General features: G+C 54.0%; 1 protein-coding gene across 4 annotated transcripts in view; it reads right to left on the bottom strand.

Moving 5' to 3' along the window:
• Positions 1-12,792, bottom strand: part of cdh16 (cadherin 16, KSP-cadherin) — a 151,534-nt gene extending 138,742 nt beyond the window's left edge. The window contains exons 1-2 of one of the 4 annotated variants that reach the window (XM_072517796.1): positions 12,773-12,792; positions 10,633-10,685 (exon numbers count right to left, since the gene is read on the bottom strand). In XM_072517796.1, the coding sequence (XP_072373897.1) occupies positions 10,633-10,674 (42 nt within the window). In that variant the 5' untranslated portion in view covers positions 10,675-10,685; positions 12,773-12,792. Of the gene's footprint in view, positions 1-10,632; positions 10,686-12,540; positions 12,689-12,772 lie in introns of those variants that run through there. The other 3 variants (XM_072517794.1, XM_072517795.1, XM_072517797.1) reach the window with 3 other exon arrangements.
• Between the last annotated feature and the right edge of the window lie 10,235 nt (positions 12,793-23,027).

Below are 23,027 nucleotides of genomic sequence, written 5' to 3'. Positions count from 1 at the left end.
TGTATTGAAAAGTACTTGGAACTCAATGACAATGGGGAGGTTCAGGTGGGAGTGGTCTGGGAGGCGTTGAAGGCGGTGGTTAGGGGGGAGCTGATATCAATAAGGGCACATAAAGGGAAGCAGGAGAGTAAGGAACGGGAGCGGTTGCTGCAAGAACTTTTGAGGGTGGACAGACAATATGCGGAAGCACCGGAGGAGGGACTGTACAGGGAAAGGCAAAGGCTGCATGTGGAATTTGACTTGCTGACCACAGGCACTGCAGAGGCACAATGGAGGAAGGCGCAGGGTGTACAGTATGAATATGGAGAGAAGGCGAGCAGATTGCTGGCACACCAATTGAGGAAAAGGGGAGCAGCGAGGGAAATAGGGGGAGTGAGGGATGAGGAAGGAGAGATGGAGCGGGGAGCGGAGAGAGTGAATGAAGTGTTCAAGACATTTTATAAAAAATTGTATAAAGCTCAACCCCCGGATGGGAGGGAGAGAATGATGGATTTTTTGGATCGGCTGGAAATTCCCAAGGTGGAAGAGCAGGAAAGGGTGGGACTGGGAGCACAGATCACGGTAGAAGAAGTGGTGAAAGGAATTAGGAACATGCAGACGGGAAAGGCCCCGGGACCGGACGGATTCCCAGTTGAATTTTACAGAAAATATTTGGACTTGCTCGCCCCGCTACTGACGAGGACCTTTAACGAGGCAAAGGAAAGGGGACAACTGCCCCCGACTATGTCTGAAGCAACGATATCGCTTCTCTTAAAGAAGGAAAAGGATCCGCTACAATGCGGGTCCTACAGACCAATTTCCCTCCTAAATGTGGATGCCAAGGTCCTGGCCAAGGTAATGGCAATGAGAATAGAGGAATGTATCCCGGGGGTGGTTCATGAGGACCAAACTGGGTTTGTGAAGGGGAGACAGCTGAACACGAATATACGGAGGCTGTTAGGGGTAATGATGATGGCCCCACCAGAGGGTGAAACGGAGATAGTAGTGGCGATGGATGCCGAGAAAGCATTTGATAGAGTGGAATGGGATTATCTGTGGGAGGTGTTGAGGAGATTTGGTTTTGGAGAGGGGTATGTTAGATGGGTGCAGCTGTTGTATAGGGCCCCAGTGGCGAGTGTGGTCACGAATGGACGGGGATCGGCATATTTTCGGCTCCATAGAGGGACAAGGCAGGGATGTCCTCTGTCCCCATTACTGTTTGCACTGGCGATTGAGCCCCTGGCGATAGCGCTGAGAGGTTCCAAGAGATGGAGGGGAATACTTAGGGGAGGAGAAGAACACCGGGTATCTTTATATGCAGATGATCTGCTACTATATGTGGCGGATCCGGCGGAGGGGATGCCAGAAATAATGCGGATACTTGGGGAGTTTGGGGATTTTTCAGGGTATAAATTGAACATGGGGAAGAGTGAGCTGTTTGTGGTGCATCCAGGGGAGCAGAGTAGAGAAATAGAAGACCTACCGTTGAGGAAGGTAACAAGAGACTTTCGTTACCTGGGGATCCAGATAGCTAAGAATTGGGGCACATTGCACAGGCTAAATTTAACGCGGTTGGTGGAACAGATGGAGGAAGATTTCAAGAGATGGGATATGGTAGCACTGTCAATGGCAGGGAGGGTGCAGGCGGTTAAGATGGTGGTCCTCCCGAGATTCCTCTTTGTGTTTCAGTGCCTCCCGGTGGTGATCACGAAGGCTTTTTTTAAAAGGATAGAAAAGAGCATCATGGGTTTTGTTTGGGCCGGGAAGACTCCGAGAGTGAGGAAGGGATTCTTACAGCGTAGTAGGGATAGGGGGGGGCTGGCACTACCGAGCCTAAGTGAGTATTATTGGGCCGCTAATATTTCAATGGTGAGTAAGTGGATGGGAGAGGAGGAAGGAGCGGCGTGGAAGAGATTAGAGAGGGCGTCCTGTAGGGGGACCAGCCTGCAGGCTATGGTGACAGCCCCATTGCCGTTCTCACCGAGGAACTACACCACGAGTCCGGTGGTGGTAGCTACACTGAAGATTTGGGGACAGTGGAGACGACATAGGGGAAAGACCGGAGCATTGGGGGGGTCCCCGATAAGAAACAACCATAGGTTTGCCCCGGGGGGAATGGATGGGGGATATGGAATGTGGCAAAGAGCAGGAATAACGCAACTGAAAGATCTATTTGTGGATGGGAAGTTCGCGAGTCTGGGAGCGCTGACCGAGAAATATGGGTTGCCCCAAGGGAATGCATTTAGGTACATGCAATTGAGGGCTTTTGCGAGGCAACAGGTGAGGGAATTCCCGCAGCTCCCGACACAAGAGGTGCAGGACAGAGTCATCTCAAAGAAATGGGTGGGGGATGGTAAGGTGTCGGATATATATAGGGAAATGAGGGACGAAGGGGAGACTATGGTGGACGAACTAAAAGGGAAATGGGAAGAAGAGCTAGGGGAGGAGATCGAGGAGGGGCTGTGGGCAGATGCCCTAAACAGGGCAAACTCGTCGTCCTCGTGCGCCAGGCTAAGCCTGATTCAGTTTAAGGTATTACACAGGGCACATATGACTGGAACACGGCTCAGTAAATTTTTTGGGGTGGAGGATAGGTGTGCGAGGTGCTCGAGAAGCCCAGCGAATCATACCCATATGTTTTGGGCATGCCCGACACTACAGGGGTTTTGGGTGGGGGTGACAAAGGCGCTTTCAGGGGTAGTAGGAGTCCGGGTCGAACCAAGCTGGGGGTTGGCTATATTTGGGGTTGCACAAGAGCCGGGAGTGCAGGAGGCGAGAGAGGCCGATGTTTTGGCCTTTGCGTCCCTAGTAGCCCGGCGCAGGATATTGCTAATGTGGAAAGAAGCCAGGCCTCCGGGGGTGGAGACCTGGATAAATGATATGGCGGGGTTCATAAAGCTAGAGCGGATTAAGTTCGTCCTAAGGGGGTCGGCTCAAGGGTTCACCAGGCGGTGGCAACCGTTCGTCGAATATCTTGCGGAAAGATAGATGGGGGAAAAAAGAAGGCAGCAGCAGCAGCCCAGGACTTGGGGGGGGGGGGGGGAGGAGGGATGGGGGGGGGGGGGTATGGCCTGAGACAAGGCAGTTGCCAATTAGGGCTAGTTTTTATTTTTGTTATTTAATATTTATTTATTTGTTGTTGTTTTTTTTTTTTGTTTATATAAAAAAGGTCATTATTATCTGTATTGTTATAATGTTGTGTAAAGGATGCACAATGTACTGTGTTGGTTGACCAAAAATTTTCAATAAAATATTTATTAAAAAAAAAAGAAAAGGCGTGTGGCATTGTGAGGGGGAAGGTACAGTTAGGGGCAATAGACACTGTTCCCTGCAGCCACAACGGGGAGTTCTGAATCCTCCCTGGTGCTGAAAGTGCGAAAAGACATCTCCCTGCTGCTGAAGAACTTGGAAAAAGGGGGGTGGATCAACCAGTTGTCATGTCCATTTAGGAATCAACAACATAGAATGGGGCAAGAGGTATGGCTGAAGGGTTTGCGAAGCTGGAGTCCAAATTAAAAAGCAAAGATAACAATCTCCGAGATAAGTGCCAATAGCAAAGGTGCATTTAAGAGGCAGATAGATAAGTTCATGAGGGGAAAAAAATGAGAAAGCCATATCATTAGAGTTCCTGTCCAGGATGTGGAAACGGTTTGGATAGAGGTAAGAAAGCGTAAAGGTAATGGCCGGGACTCTACACCCCCCCCCCCCCCCCGCGTGACGCCAACCCCTCCGCCGCCGGTTTAGCCCCCGGAAGTGTGGAGGATTCCGCAACTTCCGGGTGGTTTGCGCCGTTCTTGGCACCGGCATCGGGCCATCGCGCCAAGTGCGGGAGAATCCCGCCAATAAGTGGGAGACGTGTACCGGCCCCTAACAGTGTCCACACGGTAGTGTCGATTATAAAGGAAGAAATAATGGGAATTTCTCAGAAAGGCACGGAGATAATCATGGCGGATTTGAACCTGCATATAGACTCAGAAAATCAGATGTGCTAAGATAGTACGGAAGAGGAGTTCATTGAAGATTTTCGGGATAGTTTATTTAGAACAGCTCATTCTGGAGCCAACCAGAGATCAGGTTATACTAGATCTGGTGTTTTGCAGGGAGTAATAGATGATCTGATAGTGAAGGTACCTCCGGGTAGCAGCGATCAGAATATGTTTGAGTTTTGCATTCAGTTTGAGAGAGAGAAGAGTGGGTCGGAGTCTATGGGCAGATACTCCGAGCCTCCGTGCCGAAATCGCGCTTGGCACAGGGGCGGAGAATGGGCCTCAAACCCGAGATCGGGTCTGACACCGCTCCCGCGATTCTCCGGTCCCCCCGATAATCGACGGCAATCGGGCGCGTGCGGTCGACGCGGCGCCGGTCGGGGGCCATTGAAAAAGGCCCCCACAGCGATTCTCCCAGTGCAGCTGGCCGAGTTCCTGCCAGCGTGGTTCTCTCATGGCTCCACCCGGCGGGCACTCGGCGTGGCCGCTGCGGAATCAGTCCGTAGCCGTCCTGGTGGGGGGCGGGGGGATCATTCACCGGGGGGGGGGGGGGGGGGGGAAGAGCCTCCAGGACAGCCAGGCTATTGATCGGGGGCCACCGATCTGCGGGCGCGCGCAATCTGGGGGGGGGGGGGGAGCTATCTTTTTGCTGTCGTCCGCGGTGTGGGTCGGCCATGTCGTGCGGGGCCGCCGATGCAGGCGGTCGCCGTGCGCGTGCGCGGACCCCCGACCGGATGTGCAGCCGGAGCTGCGAGGGGCACTCCGGGGCTCTGCTAGCCCCCTGCAAATCGGAGAATCACCCTGGACTTTCTCCAGGTAAGTCCAGAGTGATTCGCGTGCGTTTTTTCGCCCGCGTGGGGACATAGCCCCATTATTGGAGAATCCCACCCTAGGTTTTGAAATTGAAATAGGGATATTCTAAGGGCATGAAGGTAGAGCTAGCTAAAATGTAAAAGCAAATCAGGTGAAGGTATCAGGTCAATAGAGATGCAGTGGCAAACATTTAAGGGGATATTTCAGAATTCACAGAATACATACATTCCAAAGAGTAATAAAAAGTCCAAGGACAGAGACACCAACGTAAAGAAAAAACATATAATTGTGCAGAGACAGGTGGGAGGTCAAAAGATTGGGCAAAGTATAAGGAACAGCAAAGGATGATTAAAAGACTAATCGGGTATTAGTCGGTTAGAGTATGAGAGAAAGCTAGTCAGAAATATAAAAACAGATAGAGATTTTATAAATATTTCAAAAAGAATGGTAGCCTTGTGGATAGCACAATTGTTTCACAGCTCCAGGGTCCAAGGTTCGATTCCGGCTTGGGTCACTGTCTGTGCGGAGTCTGCACATCCTCCCCGTGTGTGCGTGGGTTTCCTCCGGGTGCTCCGGTTTCCTCCCACAGTCCAAAGATGTGCAGGTTAGGTGGATTGGCCGTGATAAATTGCCCTTAGTGTCCAAAATTACCCTTAGTGTTGGGTGGGGTTACTGGGTTATGGGGATAGGGTGGAGTGTTGACCTCGGGTAGGGTGCTCTTTCCAAGAGCCAGTGCAGACTCAATGGGCCGAATGGCCTCCTTTTGCACTGTAAATTCTATGAAAACATTCTATGAAATGAAAAGAGTTAACAAAGTGAGCATTGGTCCTATGGAAAGTGAGTCTGGAGATTTGATAATGGAAAACAAGAAGATGCAGATGAACTAAACAGATATTTTGTTTTAGTCTTCGCTGTAGAGGATACAAGTAACATCCCAGGAACTCAGGGAAATTGCGGTCACCATAAAATCCGTACTGTGTAAATTGCTGGGGTTGTGGGCTGACAAGAGCCCGGGTCCTGATGGACTTCATCTGCGGGGCTGAAATGAGGTGTCTAATGAGATGGTTGACACACTGGTTTTAATTTTCCAAAACTCCCTGGACTCAGAGAAGGTCCCATTAGACCGGAAACGAGCAAATGCAACTCCATTATTAGAAAAGGGAGGGAGGCGGAAACGGGAAAGCAGGCCAGTTAGTCTAACATCTATCAAAGGGAACACGTTAGAAGCTATTATTAAAGAAGCTGTAGCAGAGCATTTGGATAACCTCATGGCAATCAGGCAGAGTCAACATAGTTTTGTGAAAGGGAAATCAAGTTTAATCAATTTACTGGAGTTATTTTAAGAATTCTTAGAATTCCAGAAGGCATTTGATAAGGTGCCACGACAAAGGTTATTGTGGCAAATACAAGCCCAAGGTGTAGCGGGTAGGAGATTGGCACGGATAGGAGATTGGCACGGATAGGAGATTGGCACGGGTAGGAGATTGGCACGGGTAGGAGATTGGCATGGGTAGGAGATTGGCACGGGTAGGAGATTGGCACGGATAGGAGATTGGCACGGGTAGGAGACTGGCACGGGTAGGAGACTGGCACGGATAGGAGATTGGCTGGCTAACGGAAAACAGAGAATAGGCATAAATGAGTCTTTTTCAGGCTGGCAAAATGCAATGAGTGGCAACTGTTTACAACTTTTGAAAATAAATAAATTTAGAGTACCCAATTCATTTTTTCCAATTAAGGGGCAATTTAGTGTGGCCATACACCAACCTGCAAGTTTTTGGGTTGTGGGGGTGAAATCCACGCAAACACGGGGAGAATGTATAAACTCCACATGGACTGTGACCCGGGCTGGGATCGAACCTGTGTCCTCAGTGCCGTGAGGCAGCAGTGCTAACCGCTCCACCACCGTGCCGCCTGATCTGTTTACAATTTATATAAAGGATTTGGAGGAAGGGATTTGCTGATGATACAAACATAGGTATAAAAGTAAATTGTGAAGAAGACATAAGGAGGCTACAAAGAGATATAGGTAAGTTCAGAGTGGGGCAAAGATCAGGCAAGTGCAGTATAATGTGGAGAAATGTGAAATTGTCCATTTTGGCAGGAAGAATGAAAAAGAATAATAAATGGTGAGAGATTGCAGAGCTCAATCACTTAACTCTCTTTGAAATGGTTGATGCTTTTAAACATTGTGGTTATAGCACTTCAGAGTTACTCATCCATGAAGGGAGATGAATGAAGCAAGGCTCACAGCTGTGTTTGCTGGGGAGTCTGCGGGATGATTCTTTTAGTTAGGGGGTCTCTGTGGGGGGTCCCTTTAGTTAGGGGGTCTGTTTATTTAGGTGTTCTATGAGGTACCCTATTCTGGGGATCTCAGTTGGGGTCCTCCTATTTCGGAGGTCCCTGTGGTGGTCCCCATATTTAGAGAGTCTCTGGGGGGAGTCTCTTTATTTAGGGGTCTCTGGAGGGGCATATGGGGTCCGGTGGGGATGGTGGGCAGGGGGGGCACGTTTGTTCATATCTATTGCAATCCGCACCAACGCGATTCCCGGCTCACTGGAATGGGGGGGCAGAGAATCACTTGGCCAGGGGATGCCTGGCCCGCAGTCCTCCCGCTGGCGTGTGGGCATGAGCTCTGATTCTGCCGCCAGTGCTCTCTTGAATACGACATATCCTCCGTATTTTGCTTTTGCAAATGGTCCTGTAGAGATTTTTTTAAAGCTGTTTTCAGTGATTTAAAGTCAGGTAACTCGGATTAAACACTCGTACTAAAAATGCTTAGTTCTGGTGTTAACCCTGTTTCCAGCTACATTGATGGAACTGCACCAAATTGAAAATGAAATGAAATGAAAATCGCTTATTGTCACAAGTAGGCTTCAAATGAAGTTACTGTGAAAAGCCCCTAGTCGCCACATTCCGGCGCCTGTTCGGGGAGGCTGGTACGGGAATTGAACCGTGCTGCTGGCCTGCCTTGGTCTGTTTTCAAAGCCAGCGATTTAGCCCTGTGCTAAACAGCCCCAGTATTCGCACCCTGAAACATATCATGGAATATTTTAATACAAATTTCTTTTAAAATGCCACGTTTTAAGAAGCAGCTTGATCACACAGCTTCGTGACGGACTGGCAGATGCCCTTGAGCAGAAATTTAGGCAAACAATTCACCTTGTAAAATTGACGGACTTTGCATCCGGGTCACTGGCACCCCGAGAGCGGAAGTAGAATACAGTAGTACGGATATCGGAAAAGGAAACGGCAGCTGCTGAAAACACTCAGAAATATTCTAACAGGGTTTCATCGACCTGAAGCACTGGGCTGGGTTTTACGTTCCCCCGCTGGTGCGTTCGGAGACGGAATCCTCTTGTGGGATGTGAGATGTGCGACCCTGCCCACATTCCCCCGACCTGTCACCCATTTTACATGGGTGGAGGAGGAGTTAGGCAGCCCACTCGCTCTTGGGTCTATTGAGGTCCTGAAGTGACCGATTAATGGCCTCTTATGTATCTCTTTCCACACCTGCTGCTATTTCACCCACAACAGGAGAAGGCCCAGTGTCAAGCTAGAAGCCTGGCAGCTTTTACTGCACACCTGGTATTGGGCATGAAGGAGGGGCTCCTTTAGGGGTCTCTAGTGCCCATTAGAGGCATCTCTCCTGCCCCCACTCCCACCAAAATCATACCCCCTTTAACCTTCGTACCCCCAGCCTCTGAAGCACAATCCCCCTTCACCAATCCCCCCCCCCCCCCACTTGAATCAGCCAGCCCCATCAACACCGTGGACTGACCGTGAAGTCCATCACCACCACCTTCCCTTCTTCAGGTATTGCCTGTAGGCCCAGCTGTGGCCACTGCTCCAAACCGGTGCTGCTGGGACAGTGTGACCAGCCAATCGGATTGACCAGTAGTTGTCTAACGCAGAACCTCCTCCCCAGGTGGGGTGGAGATCCCGACCAAAGGCACTTACCGTCCTGCAGAGTGTTAAATAGCTGCGAGACAGCTGGCTTTATGGTGGGCAGACTCCCTACCGGGGGCAGTGAATATGGCACCCATTAAAATCCAGCCTATTAACTCTCTTCACAAATACTGAGTAGTTGTAACACTTTCAGGGGTTTTTTTTGTTCAGGGAGAAGTGGCCGATGATTGGGAATGAGGTGTTCTTCCTGTCTCTAGCCTAGGCCAATTATATCATTCCTGAGACAAGGTATCCAACATGGAACCTCCCTGGTGCCTGGCAATCACCTGGTCACTAGATAAACTAGTTGACATTTCAAGATTATTGCTCAGAAACCAAACCAGAATTAAGATTAGAAACAAAAGCTAAGACAAGGAGAAATGAAGACCATGAGAATAAGAAGATCGCTCCATCACCAAGCCCTCCCTCAGGACTTGGCCTCCCCACTTTTCACCTCAGCCCCATCATCAGGTATCTCTGTGAGTCAGAAACGTGGAGGAAATGATTTGCATTTTCCGCAGCCGGCGGGAGTTTCCTGCCCTGCCGACCCCACTCAGGAAATTCCAACCCAATGTCAACAGACCTTTCACTTGTCCTCCAAGTTCTCCTCCCCGCCCGTGACAATTCCTGCAGTGGGCGGGCCCAGAGAAATTAGGCCAGTGTCTTCCACACCCTAAGGATGTCCCAAAGCCCATCATAGCCAATGAGAGGCTGGGTCATCACTGTTGTAACGTAGGGGATCACGGCCGGACGATTTGTGCATCGAAAGATCCCACAGAAACACCATTGGGATCACAACCGGGTCATCTGATGTTGAGTGTTGTTCGTTGAGGGATAAATATTGGCCCGGGGACACTGGGGAGAATTCCGCTGTCCCTCTTCCGATAGCCACCTTGGAATCTTTAACTTATACCCAAGAGGAGAGGCTGGGGTTGCATTTAATGCCACCATCTGAAAGATAGCGGGTTGGAATCCGGGGGTGGGTGGGGATGGGGGGGGGGGGGGGGGGGGTGCAGGGTGAGCTGCCGGCGGGAAAAGTGAATCGCAACGGCCGGAGAATTCCAGCTCGCACCTCCAACTGTATTGGGCGGCCAAAAGGACCGAGATTGATTGCGATCGGTGCACCAGCAGGTGGAGGTTTGAGAGAAAGAGAAGATGGACAGACAGAGGAAGACAAATAAACTCGGGAGCACAGGGAGCTGAAAAGAAAAGAAAGTGAAATGTGAATTCGGGAAAGAGTGTCGAACAAAAAGGAATAACATAGAAGACGAAATGGAAAAGGTGACGATGAGGGAAGAAAGGAAGCTGTGAAAGTAGCAAAGGAAAGGTGAAGGAAAATAAAGTGAGGAAGGAGAATTAGAATCATAGAATTTACAGTGCAGAAGGAGGCCATTCGGCCCATCAAGTCTGCACCGGCTCTTGGAAAGAGCACCCTACCCAAGGTCAATACCTCCACCCTATCCCCATAACCCAGTAACCCCACCCAACACTAAGGGCAATTTTGGATACTAAGGGCAATTTATCATGGCCAATCCACCTAACCTGCACATCTTTGGACTGTGGGAGGAAACCGGAGCACCCGGAGGAAACCCACACACACACGGGGAGGATGTGCAGACTCCGCACAGACAGTGACCCAAGCCGGGACCCTGGAGCTGTGAAGCAATTGTGCTATCCACAATGCTACCGTGCTGCCATGAAAAGAGTGAGAGTGAAATGAAAAGTAAACTGGACTAAAAGAGAGCAGGAGAGGAACTGAGAGTAAGAAATCGAGAGCGAGAAAGAGAACTGAAACAAAATGAAGAGATTAGATGAAAGGATTTTTATTCTGGCCAAGCTGGTCATTTCCCGAGCAATGACGAGTTTTTGAGAGGGTTACGGAGAGGCAAATGTTGTATTTACCTACCTGGCTCAATTCTTTGGTGTGCAGAAATCCCATCAGAATCATTGCTCCAGATTCTGTAGAAGATCAAAAGAGCATCAGCTGTTAGTGAAGCTCCCCCCTCCCCCCCCCCGCCCTGAGAAACAGTGAACACCCCACCCCACCCCTTGCCTCTGAAAGTCCACAGTTAAAAGCCAATTTAATGGCAGCTTCCAGGCCAGACAGACAAGGTAACCTTTCAATGACTGCCACACCTGGATCCACGTGCCCCCTCGTTTACAACAATCATTTTATGACCTTGTGGCGATAGCTTTAACCCATGACTTCATTCTATTAATTTCTAAAGTCATGAACCAACATTCTTGGTCTCTCTTTCTGCCTCTCTCTGTTTCTATCCATCTCTCTGTACCAATCGTTTTCTCCCTCTCCCTCCCTCCGTTTGTCTCTTTTTCTCTCAGCTGTTCGCCCTCTGTCTATCTCTTGCTCTCTCCTCTCCTTCTGGTTGTCACCTTTCCATTCTCTCTCCCTCTGTTTGCTTCTCTCTCTCCCTGTCCGTCTCTTTCCCTCTATTTGCTTCTCTCTCTCCCTCCCTCTCTGTCTCTTTCCCTCTCTTTTCTTCTCCCTCTCTTTGCTTCTCTCTCTCTCTCCCTCCCTCTCCCTCTATCCATTTGCTTCTCCCTCTTTCTCTCTCCCTCTACGTCTCTCTCTCTCTATTTGTTTCTCTCTCTCCCTCCCTCTCTGTTTCTCTCCCTCTCTTTTCTTCACCCTCTCCCTCTCTCTGCTCCGTCTCTTTGTTTCTCTCCCTCTCTGTCTCTCTCTCTTCCTCTGTTTGCTTCTCTCTCCCCCCTCTCTGCCTCGGTTTTTCTCTTTTCTGGCATTTCACCGTCACTATTTCTTTCTTTCTCTCTCTCACGCACACACAATCTGTCTCTCTCCACGTCCCCATGATCTCTCTCGTACACGCTTCCCTCTCACTATCTATCTTTCAGACGCTGCGACAACGAATGAACGGACATCGCGCGACAATCACCAGGCAGGAATGTTCCCTTCCAGTCGGGGAAGACTTCAGCAGTCAAGGGCATTCAGCCTCTGATCTCCGGGTAAGCGTTCTCCAAGGCGGCCTTCAGGACGCGCGACAACGCAGAATCGCCGAGCAGAAACTTATAGCCAAGTTCCGCACACGAGTGCGGCCTCAACCGGGACCTGGGATTCATGTCGCATTACATTCATCCCCCACCATCTGGCCTGCGAAATCCTACCAACTGTCCTGGCTTGAGACAATTCACACCTCTTTAACCTGGGGTTACCCCATCTCTGGATCTGTAAAGATTTAATCACCTGCTAATGCTCGCATTCCAAGCATTGTCTGGCATCTTTGAATTTGTCTATATATGTGTTTCTGGAACAGACCTCTTCATTCACCTGAGGAAGGAGCAGCGCTCCGAAAGCTAGTGACATCGAAACAAACCTGTTGGACTTTAACCTGGTGTAAGACTTCGTACTGTCTTTCTTTCCAAGGTGCTTTCTTTTTCTGTCTCACCTTGGTCTGCCAGCCTTTGTCGCTCTCTCCACCTGTATCACTCTTCCCCCTTCCCCCAACAATCCAGGGGCAATAAAATTTCATTCCCATTTAATGATATTTTGCTTTCAGTTAATGTTGCAGTAAAATGAAGTTTAAAGGAAAATCCAGCAGTTTCAGGGTGACCTTGAACTGCAGTTTTCTGTTCAAAGTAAGACACACAACAAAACCCCATTCAGTGAGGTACAGTCAGTAACTTCACACACACACCTTGTCTAATCTCGACACAACAAGTGCATTATTTATTCCTCGTGTGTAAAGCTTTTTAAAAATACTTAACAAATAACTTGCCATTTTTCTAATGCAATCATTTCAAAATTTATTTAAAAGTTCTAAAATATCCCAGATCTCACCTTGAGCTTTCTGGAATTTGGGATTCCAAATATTTTGATTGTAATGGAACCCGAGTAAGATTTTCCTGTGGATGAGGAGGTATAATTGTAACTGTTTGACCACACAGGCAGGATGGTTCAGCTGGCCTCCTCTGCGGGTCTCACAGTCCTGTCAGCTTTTAAATCCTCTCTTCACTTTATTTTTCAGTTTAGAGAAAAGATCGCGTCAGGTACAAACAGCTGAAGGTCTTACCTGGTCAGTGTGGCTGTGCCTCAGTCAGACCCCAACCCCACTGAAACTTTCTTATAAGCTGCCCATTATTCAAAATTAATCATTGACTTCCCCTTTCACACCATCCAATCCTAAATCAGGCAGAAACCACAATCACTTCTTTCACCTCCTACTGCCCATGGGATGGCGAAACAGAGAGATGCTGAGCAAGGGAGAGAGAGAGGACATAGTGAGCAGCAGAGATAGAGGAGGAAGGAACAAATAAATGGGCACGGATAAAGGGCAGAAGCAGGAGAGAGAGAGAAATAGAAAGGCAGAAAGATAAAGATAGTGAGAAAAGGAACACAGACGCATAGAGAGATAAAGGAAGACAAAGATAGACAGAGGATAAAAGCAATTTACTGCAGATGGTGGAATCTGAAACCAAAGAAATGAAAGTCGCTTATTGTCACAAGTAGGCTTCAAATGAAGTTACTGTGAAAAGCCCCTAGTCGCCACATTCCGGCGCCTGTTCGGGGAGGCTGGTACGGGAATTGAACCGTGCTGCTGGCCTGCCTTGGTCTGCTTTCAAAGCCAGCGATTTAGCCCTGTGCTAAACCAGCCCCTTTTTGCCAAATTCCAGAAAGCTCAAGATGAGGGGCGTCATTCTCCGACCCCCCAGCGGGTCGGAGAATGGCCGTTGGCCGCCGTGAATCCCGCCCCCACCCCCGCCGAAGTCTCCGAAGGGAGAAAAGTCGGCGGGGCGTTAATGGCGCCGCTGCCGCGGAGAATGTCACGGGTCTGCGCAAGGCAGCCGATTTTCGGCCTGCCGATATTCTCCCTTCCGGATGGGCCGAAGTCCCGTCGACGTGATGACCGTTCACGTCGACGTAAATTACACCTCCTTTTCATCGGCGTGACCCTGTGCTCCAGGCTCACGCCGACCAGCGTGGAGGTGAGTGACGGCCTGGGGGGTTGGCTCTGGGCAGGCGATGGCGTGGCCGCAGTCTGAATGTGTGAGGAGAGGTGTGTCTCGGGTTGTGTGTGTGTGTGTGCGGCAGGTGGGAGTGGTTAGAATAGGCTGGGCTCTGGGGGAGTGCCGGGAGGGGGGTCCATGCCGGGGAGGGGGATGGGGGGGTGGGGGGTCCGTGCCGGGGTGGAGGTTGGGGAGGGGTCCGTGTCGGGGTGGAGGTTGGGGGGGGTCCGTGCCGGGGAGGGGGATGGGGGGGGTCCGTGCAGGGTGGAGGTTGGGGGGGGTCCGTGCCGGGGTGGAGGTTGAGGGGGGGTCCGTGCCGGGGAGGGGGATGGGGGGTCCGTGCCGGGGTGGAGGTTGGGGGGGGGATCCTTGCCGGGGTGGAGGTTGGGGGGGGGAACCGTGCCGGGGTGGAGGTTGGGGGGGGGAACCGTGCCGGGGTGGAGGTTGGGGGGGGGGGTCCGTGCCGGGGAGGGGGATCCGTGCCGGGGAGGGGGATCCGTGCCGGGGAGGAGGTTGGGGGGGGGGTCCGTGCCGGGGTGGAGGTTGGGGGGGGGGTCCGTGCCGGGGTGGAGGTTGGGGGGGGGGTCCGTGCCGGGGTGGAGGTTGGGGGGTCCGTGCCGGGGTGGAGGTTGGGGGGGGGGGGTCCCGTGCCGGGGTGGAGGTTGGGTGGGGGGGTCCGTGCCGGGGAGGGGGATGGGGGGTCCGTGCCGGGGAGGGGGATGGGGGGGGACCGTGCCGGGGAGGGGGATGCGAGGGCAAGTGAGTTGGTCCACCTGGCCAGGTGCCAGCCTCCAACAGTTGGACCCATGCGGTCCATGCCACCTAGCTGGGGGGAGGAGGGGATATGGGCAATGACGACATGTCGCCGTTCCCCTCCCCCCCACCAGGCCGTCATGTTTTCCGATCATCCAGCGATGTTGGCCGCCGTGGCGGCAGCCGCTAATGTCTATGTTGCCCTGGATGAGGAGGAGGAGGAGGAGGAGGAGCGTGCCAGAGAGGCGGCGCAGGCTGCCGCAGAGGGACAGGCGGCAGCCGCCCAGGCTGGAGGGACACCTGACCGACAGGACGAGGAGGGGGAGGAGGACGTCGCGGCCCCACGGCAACGGAGGCACCCGAGGGCGCCCCGTGTGTACCGGCCCCGGCAGTCATACCAGGACCTCACGGACCGGGAATGCAGGAGGAGACTCCGGATGAGGCGGGAAACCGTGGCACACATCTGCCACCTGCTGGCACACCTGTCACCGCGTGGCACTGGCGATGGACACCCTCTCCCCGTGTCCGTCAAGGTTACGGTGGCCCTGAACATTTATGCAACAGGGTCATTCCAGGCACCGAGTGGGGACCTGTCCGGCATATCGCAGACGTCGGTGCACCGGTGCATCCGGGCAGTGACAGACGCCCTATATGCCATGGCGCACCGCTACATCCGCTTCCCCGTGGACCGGGCCAGCTAAGATGCCCGGGCCGTGGGCTTCTCTGCCGTGGCCGGGTTCCCCATGGTCCAGGGCGCGATCGATGGGATGCCCGTCGCCGTGCGGCCACCTGCAGATAACAGGGCCGTGTTCACCAATAGTTCACCTATTCGATGAACATACAGGTGGTCGGCGACCACCGCATGATGATCCTGCACGTCTGCGCCCATTACCCAGGCAGTGTACACGACTCATATGTGTTGTCGCGGTCATCCATCCCCGGCATGTACGAGGGACGCCATCCCTGGCTGAGGGGCTGGTTGCTGGGCGACAGGGGCTACCCATTGCGATCGTGGCTGATGACGCCTATACGGAGGCCACGCAATGAGGCGGAGAACCGCTACAATGATGCCCATGTAGTGACAAGGGGAGTGATCGAGAGGTGCTTTGGCGTGCTGAAGATGCGTTTCAGGTGCCTGGACCTCTCTGGGGGCGCCCTCCAGTATCGGTCAGATAGGGTCGGCCGCATCATTGTGGTGTGCTGCGTCCTGCACAACATAGCCCAGCAGAGGGACGATGTGCCGCAGGCAGAGGAGGGCCGAGTGGAGGAGCAGCAGGAAGAGGCGCAGTCCTCCCCAGATGAGGGGGATGGGGGTAATGGTCAGGGCAGACGGGGTAGACACAGGCGGGTGGCTGTCCACCATTACCGGCTGGCCCAGCGGGCACGGGACAGACTGATAGCCGCCCGCTTCACTGACTAGATGGGCGTGGGAATCGGGTAGTATGGCCACAGACCGCACACCATGGCAACAGCCGACCACCCACACCCCCCACCCATCCACCCACCCAGCACCCTCACCCCCCTCCCCAACCCCACCCACATGCACACCACCCCCCCCCCCATTGCCGATCCACCTGCGGCACAACGGGCCGGGCTCACACAGTTGCGGGTGGACGCGTGTCTATTGCAGGCCATGGAGGATGATGACAACCCGCCCTGCGGTGAGCTCCTGGCTCTACATCGTTGGACTATGTCTGACCCATGGCCACAGTACCACCATCCACCCGGACCATCCCTGCATGCGGCTGTGACACTGCAGCGCACGGTCCCGTCCTCTGCCCGGGGGGTGTTGATGGCTGCCCAGGGGGAAGGGGGCAGACTCACCTGGGGCTGAGGTAAGACCACCCCTCACACACACACTTGCGCTCAACGTACATGACACCCCCGCACGCTTTGGACAGAGCACAAAGGCAGCTTCGGTAGGTGTAACATTGACTTTAATAACCAAAGGAGTTCATGCTCGTGCCCTAGCCCCTAAAACTCATCTGTGCCCTGCACCCGTGCCAACTTACTCAGTGTCTAATTGTTTGGCCTTACGGGCCCTTTAACTAAGTCTACGTGGTTCCCCAGACGGTACAGCAGAACTGGAGGTGAACTCCTGTGATTCCTGCCCTCTGACACTGGATCCCTTTGGCGGCCGTTTCTTGGGGCGTCCTGGCCTAGATGGGCCAGGCTGCGGCCCGGGCGACTGGGATGGCGAGCTGCCAGCCTGTCCTGCCCGTTGCCCACCCGATGCACCTGGGACGGAAGGGGGGGGGGGGGGGGGGGGTCCGAGGTGTCGCGGTGTACCGGGACCTCCCCTACAGGGGGAGCCGGAACGGACCACACCACCTCCTCCTCCCTCGGGGTGCCCGATGGCCCCCAGGCCTCTACATGGGTGGGGGATGCGAACGGACTGGCCATCCGACGCCCCCCCGACATCTGGCGCTGCCAGTCCTGGAGGCCCGTGCTGGTATCGACAGGGGTCTACAGGTTTGCAGCCATGGAGCCCAGGGGGTTGGCAAACCCTGTCTGTGACAGTGCGACGCCGGCTCGCACATGGCCACTGGCGCCGATGCCCTCAGCGATGGCCTGCAGAGACTGGGCCATGGCCTGCTGAGACTGGGCCATGGCCTGCTGAGACTGGGCCATGGCCTGCAGAGACTGGGCTATGGCGTTGAGCGCCTCTGCCATCTGGCGCTGGCACTGGCTCATGGCCTCCTGTGAGAGGGCAGCCATGTCCTGGGCCACAGACGCCGCCTGCACGGAAAGCCCCAGGCCTCGCAAACCGTTCCCCATGTCTGACACCGTCGCATCCATTGCCTCCACCGCGGACGCCACCCGTGCGGTGTCGGCCTGGGTGGCACGCATGACCGGCACCACTCCCAGCTCCTGGACGCGGGTGGACTCCTCCACCTGCGACTGCAGCCGCCGCAAGCCACCCGTCACCCTCTTCGCTCGTCTCCGGGTCGGTGGTTGCATCGGATCTATGTGTGGGTGTGGTAACTCCAGGAACCCGGGATCCATCTGGGCGGCAGATGTTCGCTTGGGCTGGGCTGCCCTCCGACCGCCCCACCCCTCTGCTGCTCCTACCTCCCCCTGCTGTACCGGGACGGCTGTGTTGTGCGCACCAGTGAGTGTACCAGACGCCTCATCACTAAAGTGCCCAACCGAGGTGAGTATTTCTGCGATGGTGGAGGGTGTTGGTGACAGCAGTGGCGTTGTGTCGTGCTCTTCGTCCCACTCTGAGTCCATGGCACTTTGGGGTGGGGGTTCGTCTCCACCCATCCACTCGGAGTCACTGTCCGGTATTTTGTCTTCCTGGGTAGTGCTGTCCCGGGTAGCGGTGTCCTGGGCAGTGCTGTCCCGGGTAGTGGTGTCCCGGGTAGTGGTGTCCTGGGTAGTGGTGTCCTGGCTCGGATGTGACGGGGGCCTGTGGCTGCCCCCCTCGTCGCTGGGTGGTCGCTCCCGCACATGACGGGGGTGTCGTCTCCCTGTTGCTCCAGGTCTCTCCGTCTCCCGTGGTGTGCGAGGGGCATCCTGCGGGCGTCGCATGCTGGAGGGTCCGGGTCTCTCCATCTCCCATGGCCGCCGAGGGGCATCCTGCGGGCGTCGCATGCTGGAGGGTGCGGGTCTCTCCGTCTCCCGTGGTGTGCGAGGGGCATCCTGCGGGCGTCGCAAGTTGGAGGGTCCGGGTCTCTCCATCTCCCATGGCCACCGAGGGGCATCCTGCGGGCGTCGCAAGCTGGAGGGTCCGGGTCTCTCCGTCTCCCGTGGTCTCCGAGGGGCATCCTGCGGGCGCCGCATGCTGGAGGGTCCGGGTCTCTCCGTCTCCCGTGGTGTGCGAGGGGCATCCTGCGGGCGTCGCATGCTGGAGGGTCCGGGTCTCTCCGTCTCCCGTGGCCTCCGAGGGGCATCCTGCGGGCGTCGCATGCTGGAGGGTGCGGGTCTCTCCGTCTCCCGTGGTGTGCGAGGGGCATCCTGCGGGCGTTGCATGCTGGAGGGTGCGGGTTTCTCCCTCTCCCGTGGTGTGCGAGGGGCATCCTGCGGGCGTCGCATGCTGGAGGGTCCGGGTCTCCCCGTCTCCCGTGGCCTCCGAGGGGCATCCTGCGGGCGTCGCATGCCGGAGGGTGCGGGTCTCTCCGTCTCCTGTGATCTCCGAGGGGCATCCTGCGGGCGGTCTGCATCTGCGGGGATGGGTGCCTGGACGTTTGGTCCTGCGATACACAATGAAGCATGCATGGTTAGACATCAGGCAGTGATCAGGTGATATGGGGGAGGGGGATATAGGGGAGGGGGGATATAGGGGACGGGCTGTCGGTGGCTCACTTGCTACTACGCCCCCGACCTCTGCATCAGCAACCTCCCGGTCGTCAGGTCCGCCAGCCAGTTCCAGGGCCCTTTCCTCGTGTTCGGTCAGTGGCCTCTCATCAGCGGGGCCTCCTCCAGTCCTCACATGCTCCCTATTGTTGTGTGCGCGCTTCTCCTGTGGGGGGGGGGGGGTGGCAGGGGTAAAAGGCAACACTGTTAGGCAGGTATATGAATGCACGCCATCGGTTGCGCGTGCATTGCAGAGGTTAAGGTTAGGGCTGGATTCACTTGGGGATATGGGGGATATGGGGGAGGGGGGGGATATGGGGGAGGGGGGGATATGGTGGAGGCTCACCCTGCCTGCTCTGACGAGGTCGTTCACCTTCTTGTGGCACTGGGTGCCTGTCCGTGGTGTCAGGGCCACAGCGGTGACGGCCTCTGCCACTTCCCTCCACAGACGCCGGCTGTGGCGTGGGGCAACTCTGCGGCCGTGCCCGGGATACAGGGCGTCCCTCCTCTGCTCCACCGCGTCCAGGAGCGCCTCCACATCGCGTGACTCAAACCTCGGGGCTGAGCGGCGGCCAGCCATCCGGTCGGGTGTTCCGGTCGGGTGGGGGGAGCAGTCACGCCGTGCAGCGCGTATGACGCTGCACGGCGTGAACCACTGCGCAAGCGCGGATCCCGTTACGTTGCTGCTAGCCCATTTCGGGCCGGAGACTTTCGCCCCATTTTTCCGACGTGACGCGTCGGATTTGCGCCGATCGGCGGACTTTCCACCGATAACGGAGAATTTCGCCCGAGATCTGAGATATTTTAGAACTTTTAAATAAAGAGAAAATGCTGGAAAATCTCAGCAGGTCCGGCAGCACAGTGGTTAACACAATTGCTTCACAGCTCCAGGGTCCCAGGTTCGATTCCGGCTTGGGTCACTGTCTGTGCGGAGTCTGCACATCCTCCCCGTGTGTGCGTGGGTTTCCTCCGGGGGCTCTGGTTTCCTCCCACAGCCCAAAGATGTGCAGGTTAGGTGGATTGTCCATGATAAATTGCCCTTAGTGTCCAAAATTACCCTTAGCGTTGGGTGGGGTTACTGGGTTATGGGGATAGGGTGGAGTGTTGACGTTGGGTAGGGTGCTCTTTCCAAGAGCCAGTGCAGACTCAATGGGCCGAATGGCCTCCTTTTGCACTGTAAATTCTAAATTTGGACATTAAGGTCAATTTATCATCAGTAGAGATACAGTCAGCAACACAGGGTGCTGGGGGAGACGGGTTACTGAGTGACAGTGTGAGGGAGCTGGATTAGCATCAGTAGAGATACAGTCAGTAACACAGGGTGCTGGGGGAGAGGGGTTACTGAGTGACAGTGTGAGGGAGCTGGATTAACATCAGTAGAGATACAGTCAGTAACACAGGGTGCTGGGGGAGAGGGGTTACTGAGTGACAGTGTGAGGGAGCTGGATTAACATCAGTAGAGATACAGTCAGTAACACAGGGTGCTGGGGGAGGAGGGGTTCTGAGTGACAGTGTGAGGGAGCTGGATTAACATCAGTAGAGATACAGTCAGTAATACAGGGTGCTGGGGGAGAGGGGTTACTGAGTGACAGTGTGAGGGAGCTGGATTAACATCAGTAGAGATACAGTCAGTAACACATGGTGCTGGGGGAGAGGGGTTACTGAGTGACAGTGTGAGGGTGCTGGATTAACATCAATACAGATACAGTCAGTAACACAGGGTGCTGGGGGAGAGGGGTTACTGAGTGACAGTGTGAGGGAGCTGGATTAACATCAGTAGAGATACAGTCAGTAACACAGGGTGCTGGGGAGAGGGGTTACTGAGTGACAGTGTGAGGGAGCTGGATTAACATCAGTAGAGATACAGTCAGTAACACATGGTGCTGGGGGAGAGGGGTTACTGAGTGACAGTGTGAGGGAGCTGGATTAACATCAGTAGAGATACAGTCAGTAACACAGGGTGCTGGGGGAGAGGGGTTACTGAGTGACAGTGTGAGGGAGCTGGATTAACATCAGTAGAGATACAGTCAGTAACACATGGTGCTGGGGGAGAGAGGTTACTGAGTGACAGTGTGAGGGAGCTGGATTAACATCAGTAGAGATACAGTCAGTAACACAGGGTGCTGGGGGAGAGGGGTTACTGAGTGACAGTGTGAGGGAGCTGGATTAACATCAGTAGAGATACAGTCAGTAACACATGGTGCTGGGGGAGAGAGGTTACTGAGTGACAGTGTGAGGGAGCTGGATTAACATCAGTAGAGATACAGTCAGTAACGCAGGGTGCTGGGGGAGAGGGGTTACTGAGTGACAGTGTGAGGGAGCTGGATTAACATCAGTAGAGATACAGTCAGTAACACAGGGTGAAGGGGGGAGAGGGGTTACTGATTGAATGTGGGAAATGTAGCAATATGTATATTGTAAAGAAGACAATGGGTTAACAATTTGATGTTAATAGTTCTCACCACCAGATGGTGATAAGGAGCAGTCATATAAATATCATGTGACTCCTGGGAGAAGCTGTTTAGGTATGAGAGAGATTAGTTGCATAATTGAGGGATCTGTAGTTAGAGATATTGTATAGATTTATTTAATAACTTTTACCTTGGAACTTGTTTAAATCTTATTTAAGTAGTGTAAATAAATCAGCTTAGTTCATTTACTGAGCTTGATGTTTTTTGTAAGGGCCACGAAGAATCCAGCACCAGTTTTAAGATACAAAATAATAACGTTTATTTACGAAAACAATATATACATAACAGTAGCAGTAACTTCCCTTGCTACCTTCTCCTTCCTGCTGGTTCCTGAACTGGCCAGCTTATTTATACTTGGAGTTTCTCCGCCCCCCTCATTGGGGAAGTTCATACTCCCATAGGATTGTGGGATAGTCATTAGTCCCCAGCCAATCATAAGTAGGCAGGTTATAACATCCCTCCCCCCCAAAGTCCAAGGAATCCACCGAAGACCCTGGCGAAGGAAGGCGTCGAACTCGTTTGGCCGCAGGCCGGACACCATTTGCACGCGGCGCTGGATCAGGCGGCGTGTAACGAGACGGAGACCGGCGCTTCCGTGATGAACGGCGCGGTTGTACATCCACGGCCTGTGGACCCGAGGATTCCCCCTCTGATTCATCCTGTGTCTCCATCTCGGAGTCAGAGTCTGCTGCCTCCGTCATGTCAGCGTCTCTATCCCCATTCGGTCCCGTAACGACCTGCGCAGGCTTCGAGTGAGGCACCAGTGGAAGATTGTGAGGACTACCTTCCCTTGTCTCTGGTCTTTGCGGCTGTTGAAATGAGCTCCGGGGCGGGGAATCTTTTGAGGGGATGATCTTCTGGACCGGACGTGGTCTACATGTTTTCGCTGGAGACGACCCTGGGCTTGCACTTGGTAAGATATAGGGCCCGTTTGGCGAAAGATTACACCAGGAACCCATTGGGCACCACCAGCAAAATTCCGCACGAATACTGGGTCACCGGGCGCAAACTGCCGAATCGGACGATGCCGAGACAATCCCTGTCCCTGCCGTTCTGGTGTGCGGCGTACTTTTGCGCCAATGTCCGGGAAGACCATACTAAGGCGGGTGCGAAGTCTTCGGCCCATTAGGAGTTCTGCGGGAGCTACCCCAGTCACTGCATGGGGGGTGGTCCTGTACGTAAACAAAAAGCGAGCCAGTCTCGTGTCCATTGATCCGGAAGACTGCTTCTTTAGGCCTCTTTTGAATGTTTGCACTGCACGCTCTGCCAACCCATTTGAAGCCGGGTGGTAAGGGGCAGTGCGGATATGGCGGATGCCGTTCATCTTTGTAAACCTAGCAAACTCCTCACTCGTGAATGGAGTGCCATTATCCGTGACCAGCACCTCGGGGAGGCCATGCGTACTAAATGATAAACGCATCTTTTCAATTGTTGCGCAGGACGTTGTCCCCTGCATCTTATGCACCTCCAGCCATTTGGACTGGGCGTCAATTAGTAGAAGGAACATGGATCCCTGAAAAGGGCCTGCGAAATCTGCATGTAAGCGTGCCGAAGGCCGCCCTGGCCATTTCCAGTGATGTAGGGGCGTGGCCGGCGGAAGCTTCTGATGCTCCTGGCAAATGGAGCAGTTTTGGGCCACCTTCTCAATGTCGGTGTCGAGGCCTGGCCACCAGACATAACTCCGGGCCAACATTTTCATCTTGGTCACGCCCGGATGCCCATTGTGCAAGTCTGATAATATCAGCTCCTGGCCTTTTTCCGGGACAATCACACGCGTCCCCCACAAGAGGATGCCGTC

This window comes from Scyliorhinus torazame, chromosome 10 (genome assembly GCF_047496885.1).
Source record: "Scyliorhinus torazame isolate Kashiwa2021f chromosome 10, sScyTor2.1, whole genome shotgun sequence".
Lineage (NCBI taxonomy): Eukaryota > Metazoa > Chordata > Chondrichthyes > Carcharhiniformes > Scyliorhinidae > Scyliorhinus > Scyliorhinus torazame.
This window is presented reverse-complemented; position numbering and strand designations above follow the sequence as displayed.